This window comes from Malus sylvestris, chromosome 9 (genome assembly GCF_916048215.2).
Source record: "Malus sylvestris chromosome 9, drMalSylv7.2, whole genome shotgun sequence".
In the NCBI taxonomy this organism is placed as follows: Eukaryota; Viridiplantae; Streptophyta; class Magnoliopsida; order Rosales; family Rosaceae; genus Malus; species Malus sylvestris.
Window position 1 is genome coordinate 29,224,269 of NC_062268.1, and position 22,158 is coordinate 29,246,426.

Genomic DNA, 22,158 nt, shown 5'->3' on the forward strand with positions numbered 1-22,158 from the left:
AAATTGCTTTGGCTATTATAGAATAGATTGGTCCTAATTGCAGAAAAGATGATATATTTTCCTCTAATAAATTGCAGAGATCAAATTTAATGCTTCAACAATTCAATATGAAGCTTTGGAAATTCTGGAGTTCACTTCTGATAGAAAAAGAATGTCAGTAGTGGTGAAGGATTGCCAAAATGGAAGGATTATCCTTTTGTCAAAAGGGGCAGATGAAGCAATTCTCCCTTATGCATGTGCTGGTAATAGTTATCTTTTTAATAGTATGTATATATAAGAAAACCCTGCTTACTGCTGCTGCTGATTGCTTTTCCAAAAAGGGTGCAATAGATAAAAATGTATAGGATGCCATCCAAGACTCAGGTTTCAGATTTGAAAACTGATACGTCCTTCACATTAGGTGTTGATTCTTATAATTGGACTTGCCCTCTGCCAGACTATATGTGGATTATATGTTTTCCTAGTGTCAGGGTTTTCATGGTGGTGTTTAAACGTCTTTTGTTAGGAATAGTGCTTAGAATAGTCTGCTATTGTGGTTAGTAAAGGGGAAGGATATGTCTGAAGTCTACGCATCAATTTTAAGTTGCTGCTAGTTTGTAATGGGTAATGGTGAAAGGGTAAAAGTTTCAGAGTTGTTGGCTGGAAGAACTTTCTATGCAGTTGCTATCTTTAAAACACCATGAGAGTGTGTCAGTTTAGATACTATGGGCACGTTTGTTTGACAGGATTAAGAAGGATTGGACTGGACTAGACTATAGTCCTTTGTTTGGTGTGCATCCGGATTAGCTTTAATGAGCTTAACCCGGACTCGCTTGGATTAACTACCTCCTTAGCCGTTCTTAACGAGCAACCCCAATTTCGGCCGGATTCGTAAGCCCTCTTCTGATAAAGAGAAAATCGCGAGAGTCAGTCGTCCAAGACCCAACGTCGCTCGTCCTGCTCGTCGCACATCGTTCCCTCTTTGCCCTGCTCCATCTTCTTCCTCGCTTCCACAACCATTTGCAAACCCACATCCCGCAAAATTCAAAACAAAAATAAAATATGCAGTTGTTCCATTTTTCAAATTCAGATCCAACCTACAAGCTTAAATCGAACCCAAAAAAAAAAATCGAACCCAGAAACCATAAAACACAAAATTAAATCGAACCCACAAGCTTAAATCGAACCCAGAAACCATTAAACACAAAAATCTACAAGCTTAAATCGAACTCAGAAACCATAAAACACAAAAAAAAAAAAAAAAAAAAAAAATCTGCAGTGGGTATAAGCTTAAATCGACGATGGGATTGACTGAAGGCAAACCGAACCCAGAAAACATGAAACTCCTTGATTGCAGACCTTCTCCATCTCCCACTTTCGAGCCAATCGCACATGCAACCCAATCCCATCTCCTAAATTTTCTATCTCTTTCTTGCTTCGTCCCTCTCTTTCTTGCATTGTCGTTTGAACGGAGAACAAAAGAAGAAGATGGAGATGAAGAGGAAGAGGGACGAAGAAAAAAAGGGAGAGGAACGAAGTAAGATTAGGAAGAAAACAGAGGGAGAGGGGCGAAGAAAAGGCAGAAAGAGAGGATGAATGGAATTGGGATGGAAGAGGGGCGGAGATAAGGCAGAGTTAATAATAAAATATTACAAAATATTTATTAAATAATGTAAAATATTAATAAATATGAATTAAATAATATAATATTAAAATTTGTTATTAGTCTATTTTTTAGTACTGACACTGCACCAAACGCTTCATTAAACTAGTCCAGTTTAGTCTAGTCTAAGCCAGTCCAGTTTAGTCCCTGCAGCTAGTCCAGTCCGAGACAGTCTGGTGCAACAAACGCACCCTATTTGTTTTCCTTTCAATTGGAATTTCAGCTTTAGGAGGAATGTCAGTGATTTGGAGGTTGGAAGGGGCTCCTTTCGTTTGTTTCCTTCAAGGGCAAATTTTTGGAGTTGGAAGTTAGATGGGTGAGCGAGGTTCCTGATAATATAAGTGACAGCATGCCTTAAAAGGCTATCCGCCACAAACTAAAGGTGGTTCTAGGTCTCGTGCCGTAATTTGGCACATGTTGGATGATGCTGGACCTATGTTATGGTACTACGTACTTTTGCTATCTAGGGTTTCTGTGGGACTCTTTTGTTATGTTTTCTGTTGGACTCTTTTCTCAATAGTTAAAATTACACTGGAAGAGCACTTTAAATGAATTAGTCAAGCACTAGAAAGCTAGTACTCAAACACTACAAATGTACTACAAAGACTCTAAACAAAGTACTTTCAAATGACACGTTTGAAGGTGTCATTAGAAAGTCCTCTCAAATGTATTGCATCTAGTACTTTTTTGCAGTGCGTTTGTAACAAATTTGGCCTATGTTCCTCGGAACTTTAAGGTCCCTCATCCAAACGCACCATTAATTATATATAAGTTGGGGGTAATTTCGGCCATAAGCACTGCGGGCTAGTGGTATTTTTCTCCACTCGTAAGTGGAAGGTCTCAAGTTCGACTCACATCCATGTAAGTTTGATACGTAATAATTATGGGTGGCCCGTTGTGTGGCTTAGTCCCCTCCTTTTAGAGTAGAATATTGTTGTACCAAAATGAAAAGTTAGGGGTTGGAGAAGCTTTGCTTCTCTCTGGGTTTGTGTGCTACATCCTAGCCTTAGGTGTGATTCAGAACCCTACTGGTGTGATGTTTGTAGTCTTATCCTTTTGGCTAAAAAGTAAAAAACTTCTCTAACAACTTTTTAGGACCATTAATTGAATTACTATTTTACCCCCTTGTACCCAACCACAACCACAAGTGATGCAACTTTGATACGGTACGGTTATGAACTATACAATTACTAAAACTAAGCCACAAAGAAAGCACATTATATAGTATCTGCATCACGATTGCTGCTTTACAAGTACACAAGAATCTGCACCCATTACACTCAATCCGTGTCCAAAATGGAATGCAAAAGTTAGACAGGGTTACCGTTGAACTAAAAGTGGTGCCGATGGGCTACTTGGTTTTTATTTCATACAACAACAACAACAACAACAACAACAAAGCCTTTTCCCACTAAGTGGGGTCGGCTATATGAATCCTAGAACGCCATTGCGCTCATTTGTGTCATGTCCTCCGTTAGATCCAAGTACTCAAGTCTTTTCTTAGGGTCTCTTCCAAAGTTTTCCTAGGTCTTCCTCTACTCCTTCGGCCCCGAACCTCTGTCCCGTAGTCACATTTTCGAACCGGAGCGTCAGTAGGCCTTCTTTGCACATGTCCAAACCACCGGAACCGATTTTCTCTCATATTTCCTTCAATTTTGGCTACTCCTACTTTACCTCGGATATCCTAATTCCCAATCTTATCCTTTCTCGTGTGCCCATACATCCCACGAAGCATCCTCATCTCCGCTACACTCATTTTGTGTACGTTGATGCTTCACCGCCCAACATTCTGTGCCATACAACATCGCTGGCCTTATTGCCGTCCTATAAAATTTTCCCTTGAGCTTCAGTGGCCTACGACGGTCACACAACACGCCGGATGCACTCTTACACTTCATCCATCCAGCTTGTATTCTATGGTTGAGATCTCCATCTAATTCTCCGTTCTCTTGCAAGATAGATCCTAGGTAGCGAAAACGGTCACTTTTTGTGATCTTCGCTAGATTGCTCCGGTCATTAGTGTGGATAAGTATATAAATGGATAGAGATAGGAAAGCAAACACAAGATGTACGTGGTTCACCCAGATTGGCTACGTCCACAGAATAGAGGAGTTCTCATTAATTGTGAAGGGTTTACACAAGTACATAGGTTCAAGCTCTCCTTTAGTGAGTACAAGTGAATGATTTAGTACAAATGACATTAGGAAATATTGTGGGAGAATGATCTCGTAGCCACGAAACTTCTAAGTACTGGAGTGTGGTATCGTCTTGACTTGCCTTATCTGTCTCTTAGGTAGATGTGGCATCTTCTCTGGAAGTACTCTTCCTTCATCCAGGGGTGGTATCTGTAACTGGTGGAGATGCACAAGGTAATGTATCAATTTCACTTGAAGCTTACTTGTAGTTTCATGCTTGGTCAAGCGAGATACAAACCATGTAGTAGGAGTCCCCAAGTCGCCGAGCTGGGGGATCTGCTGAAAGAGGTGACAGACAAGGTAAGCAATCAGAGCTCCGGCTGATTGTTCACATTCTCCCTATCTTGCAGGCAGCATGAAGGATAAAGAGAAGAAAAATGAGGAGAGATGATATGGGATACTTTTGCTTTTGAAGAAGTAACTTTCCACATGCTTATTCTTGAACTGGGCTGGAGGGTTTTCTGGTTTCCTCCAGAGTATAAGGCCGACTGAAGAATTTGAGGGTCAAAACAAGTCCATCAAATCTAGAGTACGTTCGACCCTGCTGATATGGGATACTTTTGCTTTTGATAGAGTAGTGGATGTATCGGCACGTGTGCTGTTACGCTTGTCTCCACATGCTTCCTTGTATCCTTCTCACTTGCCCTATCTGTTCCTCAGGCAGATGCGGTATCTTCCCTGGAAGCATAAGATGTTGAAGATGAGTACTCGAGAGCAATGCCAGGTAAGTAATCAGGTAAGGGGTTCCAGGCAGTCAGTTCCTGGCTGGAAGCTTGATTCCAAGTGTTGACTGATTGCTCTCTTTCTCCTTGTCTTGCAGGTAAGAACAAGGCCAAAGGAAAAGACAGGGAAAAAGCATGATATGGGATACTCTTGCTTTTAACCCTGATGATATGAGATATTCTTGCTCTAGTATAGCTTGTTTACAGAGGTATTATCGGGGGGAAAGAAAGCTGAATATTTCGAAAGGCTTTGTTGGGAGTGCCCTCTCAGATAAGAGAAAGGGTTGAGCATTTTTGCAGGTCTGCCTGTCCGTTAGGGATGGAAGTCGACATATATAGGAGTCTCCCTAACATCAAGTAATAATGTTATTCCTTTACCCTGCTTGGTTATAGCACGGTAGTGGGAGCTGCCAGCTTCACATGTTTTAACTCTGTCAGAGCACTTTGAAAAAGTGGTTTGTGGTATCTGGAAAGCTGATGTTGCGTGTGAAGATTACAGACCTGTCGGGGGTCTGGCTCTCGAGATTCGGAGAACGATGCCTCTTCGATTTTTGAGAAAGCAATCCTGCTGGGGGTCTGGCTCTCGAGATTCGGAGAGCGGTGTCTCTTCGATTTTTGAGAAAGTAATCATGTTGGGAGTCTGGCTCTCGAGATTCGGAGGGCCGTGCCTCTTCGATTTTGGAGCAAGCAATCTTGTTGGGAGTGTTTTCTCGAATGTGAGTAAAGGTTGGGCATGTTTGCTAGTCTACCTTGCCACGAAGCACAGAGGTTGACACACAGGGACTTTCCAATTATCCAGCAGTGGTACTGTTCCTTTACCCTCTCTTCGATTTTGAGAAAGTAATCATGTTGGGAGTCTGGCTCTCGAGATTCGGAGGGCGGTGCCTCTTCGATTTTGGAGCAAGCAATCTTGTTGGGAGTGTTTTCTTGAATGTGAGTAAAGGTTGGGCATGTTTGCTAGTCTACCTTGCCACGAAGCACAAAGGTTGACACACAGGGACTTTCCAATTATCCAGCAGTGGTACTGTTCCTTTACCCTCTCTTCGATTTTTGAGAAAGTAATCATGTTGGGAGTTTGGCTCTCGAGATTCGGAGGGCGGTGCCTCTTCGATTTTGGAGCAAGCAATCTTGTTAGGAGTGTTTTCTCGAATGTGAGTAAAGGTTGGGCATGTTTGCTAGTCTACCTTGCCACGAAGCACAGAGGTTGACACACCGGGACTTTCCAATTATCCAGCAGTGGTACTGTTCCTTTACCCTTGTGGGTAATAATATGGTAGCTAGACCTTCAAAATTTATGTGTCTAAACTTTGTTAGTGTTGTTTCTTTGCAATTCTTTTACCCTTCTTGGTCAGAGCGATGTAGTGGGAGCTGCAAGCTTCACGTGTCTCAACTTTGTCAGAGAACTTTGGCAAAGTTATCTGTGGTACCCATGAGCTACTGTTGCGTGTGGGAAGTGGGTGATTGAACAGTACGATTCATGTGCTTTCTACTTCGCCAGAAATCTTCGACAGAATGCCCATAATTTCCGCAAAGCTGAGTGTGTGTGTGACAGGTGCTGACAAGGCTGGAAAAGTAGGTGCCTCTTCGATTTCTGAAATCGGCCCTCGTGGTCTCTGAGCAGCCCAGCTTTTGAGAAAGCAAGCCTCTTCGATTTCTGAGATCGGCCTTTGTGGTCTTTGAGCAGCCCAGCTTTTGAGAAAGCAAACGCCTCTTCGATTTCTGAGCAGGCGCCTCTTCGATTTCTGAAGCTTCGTCGAGTGCAGATTTTTATAGGGGCTGACATTAAGTTCCAAAGCACACTTGAATATCCACCAGTAGAAGCTCCATTCTTGCACTTCTAAGATCTTGATTTGTCCGACCTCTTCTCTCTTCAACACCTTTGAAAATGTCTGGCCCTTCCGACCGTCGTTTTGACTTGAACCTTGTTGAAGAGGCAGCCCCGCCTTCTCCAGACAACATATGACGCCCATCCTTCGTCTCCCCTACTGGTCCTCTTACCGTTGGGGATTCCGTGATGAAGAATGATATGACCGCTGCGGTAGTGGCCAGGAACCTTCTCACTCCCAAAGATAACAGACTACTTACCAAACGGTCTGATGAGTTGTCTGTTAAGGATTCTTTGGCTCTCAGTGTTCAGTGTGCAGGTTCTGTGTCTAATATGGCCCAACGCATATTTGCTCGAACCCGCCAAGTTGAATCATTGGCGGCTGAAGTGATGAGTCTCAAACAGGAGATTAGAGGGCTCAAGCATGAGAATAAACAGTTGCACCGGCTCGCACATGACTATGCTACAAACATGAAGAGGAAGCTTGACCAGATGAAGGAATCTGATGGTCAGGTTTTACTTGATCATCAGAGATTTGTGGGTTTGTTCCAAAGGCATTTATTGCCTTCGTCTTCTGGGGCTGTACCGCGTAATGAAGCTCCAAATGATCAATCTCTGATGCCTCCTCCTTCTAGGGTTTTGTCCAGTATTGAGGCTCCGAATGATCCCCCTCCGGTGCCTTCTCTTTCTGGGGCTCTACCGACTGCTGAGACTTCTCCTAAGCAACCTTTGTGAAGGCTCCCTCTTGTTTGTTTATTTTGACTCAAGTATATGTACATATTTGTAACTTATCGGGGATATCAATAAATAAGCTTTCCTTCATTTCAACGTATTGTGTTAAATACACCAAAGCCTTCTTCGCTAAGTTCTTTGAATTTTCTTTTGTTGAAGCTTGTATGTTGAAGCTTTGTGAGTGGAGCATATAGGTTGAGGTAGTGTTCCCTTAATTTCCCGAGTGAGGAAAACTTCTCGGTTGGAGACTTGGAAAATCCAAGTCACTGAGTGGGATCGGCTATATGAATCTTAGAACGCCATTGTGTTCTGTCCTGTGTCATGTCCTCCGTTAGATCCGAGTACTCTAAGTCTTTTCTTAGGGTCTCTTCCAAAGTTTTCCTAGGTCTTCCTCTGCCCCTTCGGCCCTGAACCTCTATCCCATAGTCGCATCTTCTAATCGGAGCGTCAGTAGGCCTTCTTTGCACATGTCCAAACCACCGTAACCGATTTTCTCTCATCTTTCCTTCAATTTCGGCTACTCCTACTATACTCCGGATATCCTCATTCCTAATCTTATCCTTTCTCGTGTGCCCACACATCCAACGAAGCATCCTCATCTCCGCTACACCCATTTTGTGTACGTGTTGATGCTTCACCGCCCAACATTCTGTGCCATACAGCATCGCCGGCCTTATTGCCGTCCTATAAAATTTTCCCTTGAGCTTCAGTGGCATACGGCGGTCACACAACACGCCGGATGCACTCTTCCACTTCATCCATCCAGCTTGTATTCTATGGTTGAGATCTCCATCTAATTCTCCGTTCTTTTGCAAGATAGATCCTAGGTAACGAAAACGGTCGCTCTTTGGTATTTCTTGATCTCCGATCCTCACCCCTAACTCGTTTTGGCCTCCATTTGCACTGAACTTGCACTCCATATATTCTGTCTTTGATCGGCTTAGGCGAAGACCTTTAGATTCCAACACTTCTCTCCAAAGGTTAAGCTTTGCATTTACCCCTTCCTGAGTTTCATCTATCAACACTATATCGTCTGCGAAAAGCATACACCAAGGAATATCACCTTGAATATGTCCTGTTAACTCATCCATTACCAACGCAAAAAGGTAAGGACTTAAGGATGAGCCTTGATGTAATCCTACAGTTATGGGAAAGCTTTCGGTTTGTCCTTCATGAGTTCTTACGGCAGTCTTTGCTCCTTCATACATATCCTGTATAGCTTGGATATATGCTACTCGTACTCCTTTCTTCTCTAAAATCCTCCAAAGAATGTCTCTTGGGACCCTATCATACGCTTTTTCCAAATCTATAAAGACCATGTGTAAATCCTTTTTCCCATCTCTATATCTTTCCATCAATCTTCGTAAGAGATAGATTGCCTCCATGGTTGAGCGCCCTGGCATGAACCCGAATTGGTTGTCCGAAACCCGTGTCTCTTGCCTCAATCTATGCTCAATGACTCTCTCCCAGAGCTTCATTGTATGACTCATTAGCTTAATTCCCCTATAGTTCATGCAATTTTGTACATCGCCCTTATTCTTGTAGATAGGCACCAAAGTGCTCATTCGCCACTCATTCGGCATCTTCTTCGTTTTCAAAATCCTATTGAAAAGGTCAGTGAGCCATGTTATACCTGTCTCTCCCAAAACTTTCCACACTTCGATTGGTATATCGTCTGGGCCTACTGCTTTTCTATGCTTCATCTTCTTCAAAGCTACACCCACTTCTTCCTTCCGGATTCTACGATAAAAAGAGTAGTTTCTACACTCTTCTGAGTTACTCAACTCCCCTAAAGAAGCACTCCTTTCATGTCCTTCATTGAAAAGATTATGAAAATAACCTTTCCATCTGTCTTTAACCGCGTTCTCTGTAGCAAGAACTTTTCCATCCTCATCCTTGCTGCACCTCACTTGGTTTAGGTCCTTTGTCTTCTTTTCCCTTGCTCTAGCTAGTTTATAGATATCCAACTCTCCTTCTTTGGTATTTAGTCGCTTATACATATCGTCATAAGCCGCTAACTTAGCTTCTCTCACAGCTTTCTTCGCCTCTTGCTTCGCTTTTCTATACCTTTCACCATTTTCATCGGTCCTATCATTGTATAAGGCTTTACAACATTCCTTCTTAGCCTTCACCTTTGCTTGTACCTCCTCATTCCACCACCAAGATTCCTTTTGGTGTGGGGCAAAGCCTTTGGACTCTCCTAATACCTCTTTTGCTACTTTTCGGATACAACTAGCCATGGAATCCCACATTTGGTTAGCTTCCCCCTCTCTATCCCACACACACTGGGTGATTACTTTCTCTTTGAAAATGGCTTGTTTTTCTTCTTTTAGATTCCACCATCTAGTCCTTGGGCACTTCCAAGTCTTGTTCTTTTTTCTCACTCTTTTGATATGTACATCCATCACCAACAAGCGATGTTGATTAGTCACGCTCTCTCCTAGTATAACTTTGCAATCCTTACAAGTTATACGATCCCCTTTCCTCATTAGAAGAAAATCTATTTGTGTTTTTGACGACCCACTCTTGTAGGTGATCACATGTTCTTCTCTCTTCTTAAAGAAGGTGTTGGCTAAGAAGAGATCATATGCCATTGCAAAATCCAAGATAGCTTCTCCATCCTCGTTTCTCTCCCCAAAACCATGGCCACCATGAAAACCTCCATAGTTGCCTGTCTCCCTACCCACGTGTCCATTTAAATCTCCTCCTATAAATAACTTCTCCGTCTGAGCAATTCCTGGCACCAAGTCTCCAAGGTCTTCCCAAAATTTCTCCTTCGAACTCGTATCCAACCCTACTTGAGGTGCGTACGCACTAATCACATTGATAAGTTCTTGTCCTATTACAATCTTGATTGCCATGATTCTATCTCCTACCCTCTTGACATCTACAACATCTTGTGTCAAGGTCTTGTCCACGATGATGCCAACACCATTTCTCGTTCTATTTGTGCCCGAATACCATAGTTTAAACCCTGAGTTTTCTAGATCCTTGCCTTACGACCAACCCACTTAGTTTCTTGTAGGCACATAATATTTATCCTTCTCCTCACCATAACTTCTACTACTTTCATAGATTTTCCCGTCAAGGTTCCTATATTCCACGTTCCTAAACGCATTTTGCTCTCTTGAACTCTACCCTTCTGTCCTAGCTTCTTCACCCTTCCCCGTCTAATAGGATCAAAGTACTTCTTTTGTGTGTCCCGTGTAAAGTTGATAGGAGCATATGCTCCCAAACAACTTTGAGTGGAGTCGTTCGAAAAGAAGTTTCTATAGCCCCCTTGCTCATTTAACACTGTATCCGGGTGCCGATGGAGATACAGCGACCCTTGCTCACTTATCACTGTGCTCAGGCCACACAGCGCGCCACTTACGGGTGACGCCCTAGCTTTAGCGCGATTTCGTTCTGGATTCATTTTCATAAGGATTCGACGTGATCATGGAGTGCCGGCTGTCGACTACCTGACGCCCTCCCCCTCCTCCTTTATCCGGGCTTGGGACCGGCAATGTAAGATAAACTTACACGGCGGAGTTTTGGTTTTTTATTTCATCATTCCATAAAATTTCCCGATTGGTCTTCCTCAATGTTGGAAAATAGAAGAAAATCCATTTTTCTTTGTTATTATTCTTCTCCATCTTGTAAGAATAATAAATATATACAAGAAATGTAAAGCTGACTTAGGAGATAACATAGGGAATAAAACATAACACCCAAATTTACTCCTATTTTCAGAAATAAGTGATAAAATAATTAATCAGAAGGCTAATTGATTCATAATCCCATCACCTACTAAATCCCTGGATCAATTTCAACTCTAGATTTATTTAGCCCACACTTTTCTACTTGGCAACACTCACTTCAAATCAACTCTAGATTTATTTAGTTAACACTCTCCTACTTCACAACCTCTCCACAAGCTTATAGCCATAAAAATAATAATAATTATTATTATTTTAAGAAACATCAATAATTTTTACATGTTATCTCTTTTGTCCTACATCAGTTTGCTTTAAAATCGCACACTAGTTTCTTATGTTTCATCTCCTTTCCACCTTATAGTCAGCTTTGGAAATCAAAATGTTCCCTTTAAACTCTGGCTTTGTGGGAATGTGAGCACCTGCTGTATCATGTCCAGAAGCGAAGGCCCTACATTTCTTTATCGTCACGGGTACATCTTTTGTAAAAAGGGCGAGGAGAGTGCGGATCAAGTGTTTGTTGACTGGCTCATTATTCATTTTTAGTTTTTATCGAAGCTGTTTAAGGGAATTTATGAGTTCTAGGTCATTCCAAATTGGTGTTCAAATAGTTGAGCATTCTGTTAAAGGCTTTGGGGAAAGAAAGGAAGTGGGGTTGTTTGGTGTATTATGCAATCTCTGGATAAATTTGATGGAGGGAATATGATAGTTTTGAGGATTACAATAGGGCAGGTGTGGGAGATGTTTGGGATCATGTCTGATTTTCGTCAGCATTGTGGTCATTGATTTTGGGGGATTCCTTATTCATCTATTACGCTGGGTTTGCAAGCTGCGGTGACGTGATATTTCTTCTAATTTGTTTATTGTGGTTTAGTTGTTTCTTTGATAATGTGTAATCTGCTGTCAGTTTCGAATTTTACGGTGTTATTTTGTTGTATTGAAAGTGGTCCGCAGTTGTCGCATGACTCTCATGATCCATGATTATGAACATTGGTTTTGCTTTACTAAAGTTTGTCTCCTCTCAATAAACGAAAGAGAATAGTCACATTGCATCTACTTGAAATTTTCTGTTAGCTTTTGTCATATACCAGTTACATTGTCATTCAATAATCCCAATTATATACCTCAGGACAGCAAACAAGGACATTTGTTGAAGCGGTTGACCAATATGCTCAATTGGGACTACGTACTCTGTGTCTGGCTTGGCGTGAACTAAAAGAAGAGGAATATCAAGAATGGTCTTTGATGTTCAAAGAGGCTAGCAGCACATTAGTTGATAGGGAGGTAAAGAAAATGTCTGAAATTTTTTCCTAACATTGATTGCTCAGATATACATACATCCATTACATTGGTAATCGGTACGTACATACACTGATACGCAGACATGGAAATTATGTGCATCTATACTATACATTTGCTTATTTAATTTAACTATTCTTGCAGTGGAGAATTGCTGAGGTCTGCCAAAGATTAGAGCATGACTTTGAAGTTCTTGGAGTTACTGCAATAGAGGATCGCCTGCAGGTGAATCTCTCCGTAGACCTTTGAAAGTTATTTCTTAGATGTAGGTTTTGTTAATTTCTACTTAATGTCTAATGTTCTGGAGTGTTGAATTCTGGGTAGTTTCTGGATACTTAACTTGTAATGTTGTCGTTGGTATGTAAATTTCAGGATGGTGTACCAGAGACGATTGAGGCGTTGAGAAAAGCTGGCATAAATTTTTGGATGCTGACTGGGGACAAGCAGAACACTGCCATACAGATTGCTCTTTCATGCAATTTCATTTCCCCTGGTAGTTACAATTACAACTCTTGTATCAGTTTTTGTATTTGTTTTGTGCACTTTGTCCAGCTTAGTTACATACATGTGACAAACCTGTCCCTGTATGAGCAAGGCTATTTTTAGCTGAGTTAGAGCAGTAAGAGAGGTGTATAACTATCTTGTTTTACTGCTTTGCCTGCGACTCATATTTAATATTTCGATTGTTTCGCATCTACTTTGTCACATGGACAAGAAAATTTGTGCACCCTCAGTAATATTCTCTTTTTGCATGTCTATAGAGACTGATTGTACTTAAATGTTGAGACTCAGGTTGTCACTGACAAGAAAATACCATATGTATGAGTTCTTAATTTGTATGAATAAATAATTGAGAATATATATGTATATAAATATATAATTTAATGGACCTTCATTATATTGCTTCTTAATAAATGTGGTTTTCTGTTTCTCCATATTCTTTCCACCATTAATCTCTCTCTCCCTCTCTCTCTCTCTCAATTGACAGAGCCGAAAGGTCAGCTTTTGTTAATTGATGGCAAAACTGATGATGAAGTTCGTAGAAGTCTAGAGAGAGTTTTACTTACAATGAGGATAACAACTTCAGAACCTAAGGTACAGCTTGTACACTTATCACAAATTCAATTTATTGATGGATTCCCCTGCTTTGTGAATTTCTAATGCAACTTTATATCAAAGTATTGAGAAAGGTTTGTGGTCGTATTAAACTATTATAATTGAGTACGGAGTTATTCTCTGTTGTTTTAGGGTCTGATAGACTGCCTGTCATGTTTCTTGTAGTTCCCTTTGTGGTTTCTTAATAAAACATTTTCTCCAAGAAAAAAAAGAAAAAAAACTTGAACGGGATTTGCCTCTAATAATTATATGAATATTGTGTGATCCTGTTTTTTCAAATGCATTGTTATGTATTCTCAAACCATACTAGATTTGTGGTGATTATTCTGCTCTTCTGCTCTCTCACTTGTAATTCTTTACATTTTCCTTCAACAGGATGTGGCATTTGCCATCGATGGCTGGTCCCTTGAAATTGCACTTAAGCATTATCGGAAAGCTTTTACTGAATTAGCAATATTGTCAAGGACTGCTATATGTTGTCGTGTGACACCATCACAAAAAGCACAGGTGTTCTTTAGATTTAATTAATTATATTAATTTCAGTTTTTCTTGTACCAATTTTTCCTTCAAGCTTGATCCCTCCAATCTAAATGCAGAATTTTAAGAGTGTTCATTAGTTATGCTTTGCTTAGTTAGCTACGTGCTTTTTCCTCAGTTATGACAGGGAAGGCTCCCATGCAAGAAAAATATGCAATAAGCCCTGGATTATCCAATTTTCATTATAGTGAGCTAGTAAACTTCTCTTTGTTAAAAAAAAAAAAAAAACTGTAGGTGATACCGTATGCTTCCTTCTAACTTATGTCTAAAGTAAGTTGCTGCAAATTAACTGTTACATACATTGCAATGACCAGTTTTTATGATGAATTCTATGATTTATTTGCCATCATACTTTGATTTTCTTGATATAGCATCGGCAGTACGCATCCATTTCTTTAAATGGTCTTAAGGGGCATCTATAGTGCTGGTTTCATACATTCCTACTTGGTAGAGATGCTAACTGAATGAATAATTTTTTTGAAATTATCATTGTTTTTCCACATTTGTAGAGGTTGTGTATTTAATATGGAGCGATATGTGTCACTTGAGTAATTCATGTTCTTTAATCATATGTTGCGACTGTCTGGCATATCATATATATCTGGGCGGTTCTGTGCCATGGTAGGAAATATTGGAAGACAATTTGATTTATGTGATGCTATATATTGCAGCTTGTAGAGATTCTAAAATCATGTGACTATAGAACATTGGCTATTGGGGATGGTGGAAATGATGTGAGGATGATACAACAAGCTGACATTGGGGTTGGCATCAGTGGTAGAGAAGGACTGCAAGCAGCTAGGGCAGCTGATTATAGTATTGGGAGTAAGTTAATGATAGCTCTGTATGTGTGGTTGTCGGTTGCAGTGTGCATGTCTCTGCAGTCTAAAAATTATCAGATGTATTTTGTTATGCTTATATTGCTAGAATATGAGTTATCTTATTTTATTTGGCCAACTTTTCCATGACGTTAAATATTTATGCACCTAGAAATAACTTCTTGTAACCCTGTTGTCCTGTATTTGTGGTCCACTCTTGTTTTCTGATCATAGGAGATGTTGGGTTGTTCAAGGTGTTTTCTTGCAAGTCTTTTTTTTGTTTCCCTGGTTGAAAATTCAAGCCTCTTGTTCTGGTCTTTAGAAGTAAATTTGGAAAGTGAGGGTGCCCACCAAAGTGCAGTTGCTTTGCTGTCTTGTTAATTGGGTTTGTATGGGATGAAAGCGGAAAAATCTTCAAGGGTATCTCTGTGGGACAGGAAGAGATTTCTGGCTTCTGTTTTATCTTCCTTGACAAAGCACTTTAAGGACGTTCCTTTTAGTTTGGTTCATTTGGATTGTTCTGCCGTTACTAAGTGGTTTAGTTTGCATTTAATTTGGTGTGAGTCTTTGGGTTATCTTTAGGTGTACGATTCTGATGGACTCTTTTTGCCATTTCGTTATATACTTCTCTTTTCATCTTCAATAAATTTCTTGTTTCTTACAAAAGAAATGCTAAGGTACATGCATGCCTGGTAAGTTCTAGGATGAGCATAACCTACAAAGGAGATCATATTCTTGTCCTTTTTTAATGCATTTATCAATGTTGTAATTGTATGTATCTTGCTTCAATACATATATATGTATGTATTTTCAACTCCCTGACTGTATGACTGCTTCTCCTGGCTTGCAGAGTTTAGGTTTTTGAAAAGACTAATACTTGTGCATGGGCGTTACTCATACAATCGTACAGCATTTTTGTCCCAGTACTCCTTTTATAAATCCCTGGTGATATGTTTCATCCAAATTTTGTGAGTTTCCAATTCCATGGGCAACGTTTCTCATTTTATAGCTGATTCTTAGTTTCAGTTATTTCTGGTAGCATTTGTTGTTTGATCTTTTCTTGATACCTTTTCTTCGCCATCAGCATCATCACTATTTTCTGTTATTCTGACATTGGAACGCTGCCAGTTTCTCTTTTGTTTCAGGGGTCTCTGGAACCAGTCTTTTCAATTCGGTTAGCTTGATGGCTTATAATGTTTTCTACACTAGTGTCCCTGTTTTAGTCAGTGTTCTTGATAAAGATCTCAGTGAGGATACTGTGATGCAGCATCCACAAATTTTGTTTTACTGCCAAGCGGGGAGGTTTGATTTTAAGCTGCATTATCCTTGTTCTGTTTTACATTCCATATGTGCAAGACTTTTTTCACTTTAAACTGCAGCGGGCATCTGCTGTCTGAGCTAAGTTATACTTTCTATTGGTCATTTAAAATGAACTTTTTGATGTTCTTGAAACAGGCTTCTGAATCCTAGCACATTTGCTGGATGGTTTGGACGATCCCTTTTTCATGTGAGTGCTCATCCTTTCAATCTCTTTAGTAATCTCAACTAAGCACCCATTTGGGTCTGCTTCTCTAGAAAGCACTTCTCATAATCGGTTCAGCTAGAAGTGCCTTTTATTAGAAACACGTTGAGTTTTATTGAAAATCAAAGTGCTTCCTGCAAAAGCACCTGGAAATTTCTTTGATGACCCAAAAGCACTTTTAAGTTTTTCTGCCAACCATAGTCAAAAACGCTTTTTGTTCTCAAAATACACTTTAAGCCCTTCATGGAGGAGTCACAAACAGGCCCTAAATGTGGGTGTTAGTAATAGATAGTTGAAGCTCGCTGTTACTTGTTAAAGTTCATTGAAAACCATCAGATTTTCCTTGTTTAATGCGAGAAAAAATTTGTTGGACCACTCAAAACTGTTAGATGTACCAGTTAGACTCCAAAGCCAATTTATCGTCTGAGAAGTGAATCTCAAGAGATTCTTCTATAGAACTGGTCGTGGTCCCTTTTGGTCTGAATAGTTTTGTTGGCAATCACTTTTTAGATTTTCCATCTTGATGATCTGCGTGCATGTGGTAAGTGATGGTGGGGATGCACTGGTTAAGATGCATTTTCTAATTGGTTATTCAAGTTATCTCTAAGATTACGGGGGCGCATGAATGAAAGGGCTTTTCATTTCTCAAAACAACTTTAGTTCTGCTCTGGTCTAGATTTTCTCCCTGTTACTTCTCTCCATCAATTCTAATACCAGGTTTGGTTTCCAGGCAATTATTGTGTTTGTGATTAGCATACATGCCTATGCCTATGAAAAAAGTGAAATGGAGGAGATTTCAATGGTTGCTCTCTCCGGATGTATTTGGTTGCAAGCTTTTGTTATGGCATTAGAGACAAAGTAAGTGTTATCATACTTGGCTTGCATATAGCGTTTACTGTTTCCAAGTAATTACTAGAGAAAAATATACACATCCTTTGCAATCACGGTGTGTTTTGCTTGGTAATTATTATATAATTGTTCGAGTCATCCCTTGTTTAATAGAATTAAATAAAACTCGAGAGAAAAAATGTTTTTGATTTTTTTCTGACTACCTGTTTTTGTTTGCTTTGTGCAGTTCCTTTACACTATTGCAACATCTTGCTATATGGGGAAATTTAGCTGCCTTCTATATCATCAACTGGATCTTCAGTGCCATTCCATCATCGGGAATGTATACAATAATGTTTCGCTTGTGTAGACAGCCTTCTTATTGGATGACAATATTGGTAAATTTCCGTTCTCCATCTTTGCAGTTATTTTTTCAGTGTGGCTTCCTTCTAAATATCATCATCATTGATTTCTCGGTAGGGAAATCATGTTGAATAGGTGTTACGCACCGCTACGAACCACCAAATGGTTCGCAGAACAGTACATGATGTTGTATTAGTTTAGTGGTTTCTTTTGGGTTATACAGAATCACCAAATGGTCTACTGAGAGATGAAACATTCGTCGCTCAGTAATCTTGTATTATCCAACGGATGATTTAATTTTTCCGTTCATGTTCTTTTCTAAATCAAGAACGGAGGGCCAGAATATGGCACTGAAGAGGAACGAGACGATATGTACACTTGGTGATACTGATGGGAACTTTTTGTGCATTGCAGCTCATAGTTGGAGCCGGGATGGGTCCGATTCTTGCTCTGAAGTACTTCAGGTATACGTACAGGCCAAGCAAAATCAATACGCTTCAGCAGGCGGAACGATTGGGTGGTCCTATCCTGTCTATTGGGAGCATTGAGCCACAACCCAGAACCATTGAAAAAGATGTTTCTCCATTATCAATAACTCAACCCAAGAACAGAAATCCAATTTTTGAGCCTCTACTATCAGATACACCAAATTCAACTAGAAGGTCTTTCGGTTCAGGCGCACCTTTCGATTTCTTTCAGTCCCAGTCGAGATTGTCTACATCGAATTACGCAAGAAATTGTAAGGACAACTGAGTCGTACAATTCTCTAGCAGCATTTAACCAACTGAACCCATTGTACGTGCCGACGGTGCCGTGGTTGAACTGTCATTGTATGTAGCAGGTATAGGCTGTCGATATACATGGCTTAAATTCAATCATCGTATGCGTTTTCCTTTTTAATGGTAAAGAAAATGATAATTCAATTACTGCAAATCATGAGTGCCAAAAATTCCAAGTGAATAAATATAATTGCAGATGCTAGAAGTGTTTGGTACTTTGAGCTAGGATTGTTTTGTTTTAACTAAATCGGCAAGGCAAACGCATTTCCTTGTATTTGAAAAATATTAATTTAAAGAAAAATTAATTATTATTAAGGGGAGGAGAGAGTTTGAAACTATCACATTAATTTAGGGAAAGCTGGGAATTTTGAATCAGGAATGTATGAATAGAAACTCAATATCTTATCTATTAGGATATTGGACTACATGCAATTGGAAGGATATTAACAGAAAATGATCATTGCCGGATCCTTTTCCTAGGGTTTCTATGATCTCACCATTTCAGCGTATATCGTGTGGTCAAAAATCATTTTAAAATTTAAAATTAAATATGAATAGTATTTAACGAAAACTGACCACACGATATACAATAAATGGATGAGATCACGGGATCCAGATCTTTTTCCGAAATTAACAATGTTACAATGGACAAAGCCACCTTGGGCTCATAGGGCGGATGCCCCCACTCTTTTGTTTTTGTTTTTTGTTTTAAGTTTTGGTTGTGGTTGTGGTTGTGAAAAATGTACTCTTTCAGTTGTTTGTGATAGTAGCATTAACGCTTCCATATGCTACTTCCATTGTTGAAAGAGCATTTTCGGCCAAGAAATTTATAAAGATAGATTGTGAAAATGTAAGGAAGATCAATGGATGAATGATAATATGGTTACTGTTATAGAGAGAGCAATATTTGATGGTATTGGTAATAAGGTTGTCATTTAACGCTTGAAACATAAAAACGCATCAATAAATATTGTAATATGTTGTATGAAAAACCTTATGGATTAAGTTTGTTGTTTAGTACATTCTTGAGCTTTTTAATTCGTGACTTTGTTGTTTGAGGATGCCTCCATCCATACACATCTCTAACTTTGTCTCTGGTTGTAACTGCAACAATTTTATGAATTTCAAGAGAAACAAAGAAAATTCATAAAAATTTATCCTTTGACCCGAAATGCAATGCATGAGTTCACTCATATATCTAAAATATCGATACTATCCTAAGGTCTAAAATATCGATATTATCCTAATATTTGATCTATCCCAAGTTCACTCATAACTTCGTCTCTTATTTACTTGCAAAATGCAATGCATGAGTTCACAAAGTTTGATCTATCCCAAGGTCTAAAATATCGATATTATCCTAATATTTTCATCTTAATTTCCGTGTTTTTGAACTACCGATATTTCTGATATCATCGATATTTTAGACTTTAATAGGAACTCTATGTGGTACTAAGTCACTCATATATCTTCCCATGCAATGTATAAAGTGTAAAATATTGTACTAATTCATTATATATAAATGATTATGGTGTGTTTAAACTTCTTTCATTAATTACTACATATTTTCTACATTTACAATGTTTGACAGCTCGCTATATAATCAACTTAAATCAGTTAAATCCATCATGCAATGCATTTCCTTCCAATTTTTTTGTGATAAACTAATAGATAATTAACTAAATAAACATTCTACAAAGTTTTAATAAAAATTTCTAAGTTTTTCTTACAATTTCCTTGGTTTTTATTCAATTTTTATTGATATCGATAATATCCCGATATTTTCATCGAAATTTTTATATTTTTAGACTACCGATATTTCCGATATCATCAATATTTTAAATTTTGATCTGTCTATATCATCTGCATGAACGTCAGAAGATTCACCATAAAAGTTTCTGCCTCTGTAGACAAATTAATCGATAAACACCACAAGGGGCCTATACAAAAATGTACCCATTTACAGGTGTCAGCCATACCTATTACCTAATAAATTCTGTCACGAGCATTTCTCATGCCTGATGGGCATGGCACGGGCTTTGGACTTGGATTTTCTGCCCTCCCAATTCGGTGCCCTCCTCGTGTCTTCCTGTTTGTGTGGTCACGATTAAGCCACGTCAATATTTTATATTACTATTTTTTTTTGTCTTATTATTTTTATAAAAAACAATATAAAATGTTAGCATGGATTAACCATGACCACACAAAACAGGAGGGCACGGGGAGGGCACCGAAATGGGAGGGCAGAGAATCCAAGTCCGCTTTGGACTTGGATTCTCTGCCCTCCCAATTCGGTGCCCTCCTGTTTGTGTGGTCACGGTTAAGCCACGTCAATATTTTATATTACTATTTTTTTTTGTCTTATTATTTTTATAAAAAACAATATAAAATGTTAGCATGGATTAACCATGACCACACAAAACAGGAGGGCACGGGGAGGGCAGAGAATCCAAGTCCACGAGCTTTTGTCCCCAAACCTAAATTTAACAAAAAAAAAAAAAAAAAAAAAAAAAAAAAAAAAACTATCCTCTTTCTAATTGTATGACAATTTGCTCCTTCACTTGCAATTTTTATTCTTTTTTTTTTTTCTGAAAGAATTTTTTTTATTTAAAAGAAATAAAGCAGAAAAATTATAGTTTTGCTTTGATAGTTTTTTTTTTTTTTAAATAGAATTGCTTTATTTTAAAATCCTAATTAGAAATGAGTATTTTTAGAATTATATGAATAATTCACCTTCTTGCCTTCTGGCTTCATCTATATAAATAGATAGATCAAATGAAAATTGAGATTGGGGTATCAACACATGTAAAAAACTTAAATGAAACGACATTACTCTATCACGTAATGTTGACTTTCAACTCAATAATACAACACTATGCTAAAAAAGTTTTACACATAACATTGCATATGAGACTAGACCAAAGTGCTACAACAACGATCAATTCGTTTTATGTAATGCAGAAATCGTCATTTGATTGCAGCATGGGCTGCTCCCCCACCCGCCCCACACCATTTGTATTATTTTTAAGTCGTATCTGACAAATCATCACCTAAATCACTAGGGACCATTGCGCATTGCATAATTTGCATCGCACCTAGCCATTACGCAGCCAAGAAAAGGGCGTTGCATTTGTTTTCCTTTGCATTTCGTATTCTTTTAGGTACAGACTACAGAGACTCATGGGGGATTTCCCTACCATTACCATATATCCCAGCTGTCTTTCAGATAAGTATCCCTCCTAGGGAGCATATAGAATAGAGTGTGCTAGTACATCCATCGTTCCCTCGATCTACTTTTGATGAATAACGTTATTAAGATTCTCATGCTCTAAGTGATCATTTTTTTTTTTACACACAATAGCGTTACTGAATTAAATAGTTAATTGTTAGGGAGAAGGAGAATCTATGAAGATTGAACTCGCACCATAGTGCATAAGCATGATTACTTTCTGCCACAGCGATAAAGCTTTATATGTTTTACGCACTAGAAGAAAAAAGGTCATCTACCACGGTGGATGTCCGTTGTAGATCGAAATCCACCACGGACACACTGCCTGTTAGTATTAAGGATGTGATAAAAAGTTTAGACTTTTACCACGGCCAAAGCACGTTGTCAATTAAATAATAATCACGGACTTTGCCCATAGTGAATTCGAATCTAACACCACACGCTAAAACCGTTGTGGACCATTAATTAACCACGGCTAATGCCCATTATAAAAAAATTTCTAAAAATTAAATAAAAAATTAAATAAAAACAATATATAAATTTTGATTAAATATATATATATAGAAACCCACAAAATTCCAAATTTACTATAATACAATAAAATTTTAAATTATTACATGTTTAAAAAGAATTACAAGTATTACACTAAACTACAACAAAATCACCTATAAAACCAATGTGATGTCCTAAGAAATATGAAACTATCTATCAATTATGAAATACGCCTCCATTTACAAGGAAATTGTCACTTAGAAGACTTTAGTTTTCCTTGAATACCTCCAATCAAATTCCTTTCAAATTTGCAGTTGCCCACCCATGTACACACTTCAAATTTGTAGTTTCCTGTTGATGGAAT

General features: G+C 38.8%; 2 protein-coding genes across 5 annotated transcripts in view; both read left to right on the top strand.

The window, feature by feature from the left end:
- The window catches only part of LOC126583191 (uncharacterized), a 20,428-nt gene extending 13,301 nt beyond the window's left edge, over positions 1 to 7,127 (top strand). For 2 of the 3 annotated variants that reach the window (XM_050247509.1, XM_050247510.1), the window contains exon 2: positions 5,721 to 7,127. In XM_050247509.1, the coding sequence (XP_050103466.1) occupies positions 6,574 to 7,119 (546 nt within the window). In that variant the 5' untranslated portion in view covers positions 5,721 to 6,573 and the 3' untranslated portion in view covers positions 7,120 to 7,127. Of the gene's footprint in view, positions 1 to 4,125 lie in introns of all 3 variants that reach the window. The other variant, XM_050247508.1, reaches the window with a different exon arrangement.
- LOC126583182 (phospholipid-transporting ATPase 2-like) overlaps positions 1 to 18,227 on the top strand; it is a 26,998-nt gene extending 8,771 nt beyond the window's left edge. For both annotated transcript variants that reach the window (XM_050247492.1, XM_050247493.1), the window contains exons 13-25: positions 78 to 242; positions 11,941 to 12,095; positions 12,255 to 12,335; positions 12,483 to 12,603; positions 13,099 to 13,205; positions 13,602 to 13,733; positions 14,435 to 14,588; positions 15,432 to 15,549; positions 15,710 to 15,883; positions 16,037 to 16,088; positions 16,834 to 16,961; positions 17,179 to 17,329; positions 17,709 to 18,227. In XM_050247492.1, the coding sequence (XP_050103449.1) occupies positions 78 to 242; positions 11,941 to 12,095; positions 12,255 to 12,335; positions 12,483 to 12,603; positions 13,099 to 13,205; positions 13,602 to 13,733; positions 14,435 to 14,588; positions 15,432 to 15,549; positions 15,710 to 15,883; positions 16,037 to 16,088; positions 16,834 to 16,961; positions 17,179 to 17,329; positions 17,709 to 18,047 (1,877 nt within the window). In that variant the 3' untranslated portion in view covers positions 18,048 to 18,227. The remainder of the gene's footprint in view (positions 1 to 77; positions 243 to 11,940; positions 12,096 to 12,254; positions 12,336 to 12,482; positions 12,604 to 13,098; positions 13,206 to 13,601; positions 13,734 to 14,434; positions 14,589 to 15,431; positions 15,550 to 15,709; positions 15,884 to 16,036; positions 16,089 to 16,833; positions 16,962 to 17,178; positions 17,330 to 17,708) is intronic.
- Positions 18,228 to 22,158: the final 3,931 nt, after the last annotated feature.